The sequence below is a fragment of the Teleopsis dalmanni genome, chromosome 2 (assembly GCF_002237135.1).
Source record: "Teleopsis dalmanni isolate 2A chromosome 2, ASM223713v2, whole genome shotgun sequence".
In the NCBI taxonomy this organism is placed as follows: domain Eukaryota; kingdom Metazoa; phylum Arthropoda; class Insecta; order Diptera; family Diopsidae; genus Teleopsis; species Teleopsis dalmanni.
Window position 1 is genome coordinate 199,685,218 of NC_051847.1, and position 3,404 is coordinate 199,688,621.

At 33.1% G+C, this 3,404-nt stretch overlaps 1 protein-coding gene across 1 annotated transcript in view; it reads left to right on the forward strand.

Annotated features, from left to right (window-relative positions):
* LOC119676539 overlaps nucleotides 1-737 on the forward strand; it is a 13,682-nt gene extending 12,945 nt beyond the window's left edge. Inside the window, exon 2 of the mRNA XM_038087780.1 lies at nucleotides 74-737. Within this exon, the coding sequence (XP_037943708.1) occupies nucleotides 74-737 (664 nt within the window). The remainder of the gene's footprint in view (nucleotides 1-73) is intronic.
* The last annotated feature ends 2,667 nt before the right edge of the window (nucleotides 738-3,404 follow it).

Below are 3,404 nucleotides of genomic sequence, written 5' to 3' on the forward strand. Positions count from 1 at the left end.
CAACAACACCAACAGCAATATCAGCAACTAATAATAATTTGCATGTCATTAATAATGAGAAATTCGCCGATAGCTCGCAATCACCATCGCAAACGCAATATTATTATACCCGTGGCGATGAGATTAGTGCCAACCATAACAACAATTTGCAGCATTTGCAACATTTGCAAGAACACTACTACAAGCACAACATAAATCCGCAACACATTAACACAAATTATGCACCTCAGCCACACAATGCACAGCATTTTCACACCACAACAAAGGGGTTGCCACCTATTACAACAACGGTGCATCACACGCCACTAAGCTCAGCTGCTCTGGCCGGGACACCGCTAAGCAAACATGTACAAGTCACTAAGTTCGTGCCGATACCGAAATATCATCAAGTTCAGGTACCCTTCAATCAAACCGTGAATATCGAAATACCACGCCCAGTTATAACAACTGTGCCACGGCCTCTACCCATAAAAATACCGGTGACGAAGACGGTAACAGTACCACAAATACAGGAAATTAAGATTCCAATCGAAAAAATTAAACCTTTCCCGGTTCAACAATCTGTTCCATATTTGGTTGAAAAGCGGGTACCGTATTATGTACAAAAACAAGTGGTGACACCATTCTATTACCCATATCCCGTCAAGGTACCAATAATCAAGACAATCACTCATAAAACTTCGGCACATAATAGCCTCCATCTGCCTTATGGACATTACAACACTTTGAGAGGTTGAATTTTGATACATAGAATTCAATGTAATAAGATGTGAAATACATATTTTACATTATATACCTAATATATACTTACTAGTATATTGGAGTACATATAATAGACAATATATAACTGAACTTTTTTTTGTGACTCACTGATTTTAAGTATTCGAAATCTGCACATTTGTAGTCTTGGATAGTTTATTTGGACTTATCTTATTTTATTTCTTTATTTAATTTAGACTTTATAGAATATATTGCTATATCTAGTATTACTTTCTCTATATATATTTCTAAAAATCATATTATATTGTTTAATCTTTATCTTATTATATTCTTTAAAACTTTTTTACTTATTTATTACCAACTTGTGTTCTGACCATTAGTTTTTAAATAAAATAATTGTATGAGACAAATTTTTAATAGTTTTTTGATAAAAAAAATAATTAGATAAAATAAGACTATCTAAAATTCCATTCGACTAAGATATAGTGTTAGGTTAGGTTAGGCCAACTCAAAGTCAGCGTACGAGCAACGCAGAAAGGCAGGTAAAGACGCATCAACCTGACAATACTATGAATTTGTTCAAGTCCATAACTTTGCAGGACGATGGACTCTGTTAGATCGGTAAGAATAGGGAAGGTCTTAAATCTACTCCTAGCTAAAAATGAACACTGACTCATGAGATGAAGCACAGTTTCGTCATTGTTCGTAAAACCACTACCTCAACCAAAGTTATTATAATGTTGACCCAGTTTCATAGCATGTCTTCCTATTAAGCAGTGATCCATCAGCATCGCTACCGTAGTACTAAGCAGATTACACCTTAGTTGAAACAGCTGTCTGGTGCATTTTTTATCTAGTTAAGGCCAGCACAATATGAAGATCTGACAAGAGGACTCATTTGACCAATCTTGTTTAACATGTTCGGATATTCTTTGATTCTTTGATTGCCAGTTTATCTGTTGCAAGTTCTTAAACGAACTAGTGTTAAAATTTATAGTATTGCTTGAAAGACTTTACAACTTCAGTTTACAACTCAAATACAATAACTTATCATTTTCACAGATCTATGAAATAATCACAAAAATTAATGGAATAAAAATGGAATAAACTATTATTATGTTCGGAAAAAAGAAAGGCGCGTACGGACTATGCCCAGTGACATATACATATAACATATACTTCAAATAGAAATGTGTGTCCTACATAAACATATCTAAAACGTCTCTCGACGTTTTTCTTCTTAGCCTTGTAAAAGTGTTGGAGATGGACATCAGGTATGCATATATATGCGATAGAAATGTGTACGCATTTTTGTGAGACTGATTCAATAACTCCGGCATTCGTTAACGAATATACTTATGAATCATTTCTGTGACGAATGTGAATGCATATAAGTTATGTATATGTAAGTCATGTATATTTATTTTTTTATAAGTCTACTCTGAGTGTACAGATACTAGAATTCATCCCTAACTGAAAACAATCACATTATCAATAACAATTTTGATGACAGTTGGAGGGAACTTGCTAGAAGAAGATTAAAGTTGTCGCTATGAATACACAGTCAACAGTATTAATTATAATTATTTTCATATATATAGACAAATGAAGCGAAATCACAACCCATCATCATTGATACTCTTCGATATAGTAGAAACCTATGATTAGTGGCTTTACATTAAATGCCACAAAAGGCACACAAAAGCAGTTACCGACACTTTGAAGTGAGTATTTCGACAGTCCTTTATATAAATATGTAGAGAAATATGAATATGTGAAGATGCATTCAACTTCGTTGCATTGATGAATTGATAATATGCAGTATGTTAGGTAAGGAAATGAGGCTTAGAGTCTAGTTTGTACTTCAATAAATGTTCGAAATGTTGAAATTTACCAGATAATTACGGGTATCTCAAATCATCTTTGAATTATAATTGAAACCATATATGTAATTACACTATTTATAGTGACACAAATGCGACTCATTAACTATTTTCATACATTTCATGCCTCGTCCTGAAACACCAACTCCATTGAAGCTTCCACGTGCAAATGCTCTAAGGTGTAAACGAAATTTAACTGTCAAGAAGCGGAGAGGAAGTGAAGGAATTCCTAGTCAAAGTAAAAACTTTAATCCAATTTGTGCAAATGTGCCATTTGCTTCCGATAGAAAACGAGAAAAAATATCTGTTAGGTAACTTATCGATTACGTGCATGTGATGCGAACGCTTTTTGTCCGCATTTCGTAGATTCTCCTATCCAATTTTAACTAAAATGGTAAATGCAAAAAATTTATTTACCCATAACAATTCGAACAACAATGAAAATCAAATTTTCTTCTTGAGTTGATATCCAAAAACGATTAAGTACATTTTTGAACGAAAATGGTCACGTTCTTATCGCAGGAATTCAGTAAAAATTGTCCTTCCAGCAAGGAGTATAAAACAGGGATAAAAATTATTTTCGTTTTTCTCTTTTTTTTTTTTCTAAGTCAGTTAACATTTTTTGGTGTCTATATTGCCAGGCGGATATAAATTTAATATATTAAAGACGAAATACAACAAAAAAAAAACAAAAGCTCAGTAAGAATCGTAAAATAAGTACGATTTGAAAACGTAATTGCTTACGTAGCATTTAAGTCGGAAAATCAATGCAAGATTTTCACAACTTTGGAAGGATAGTTC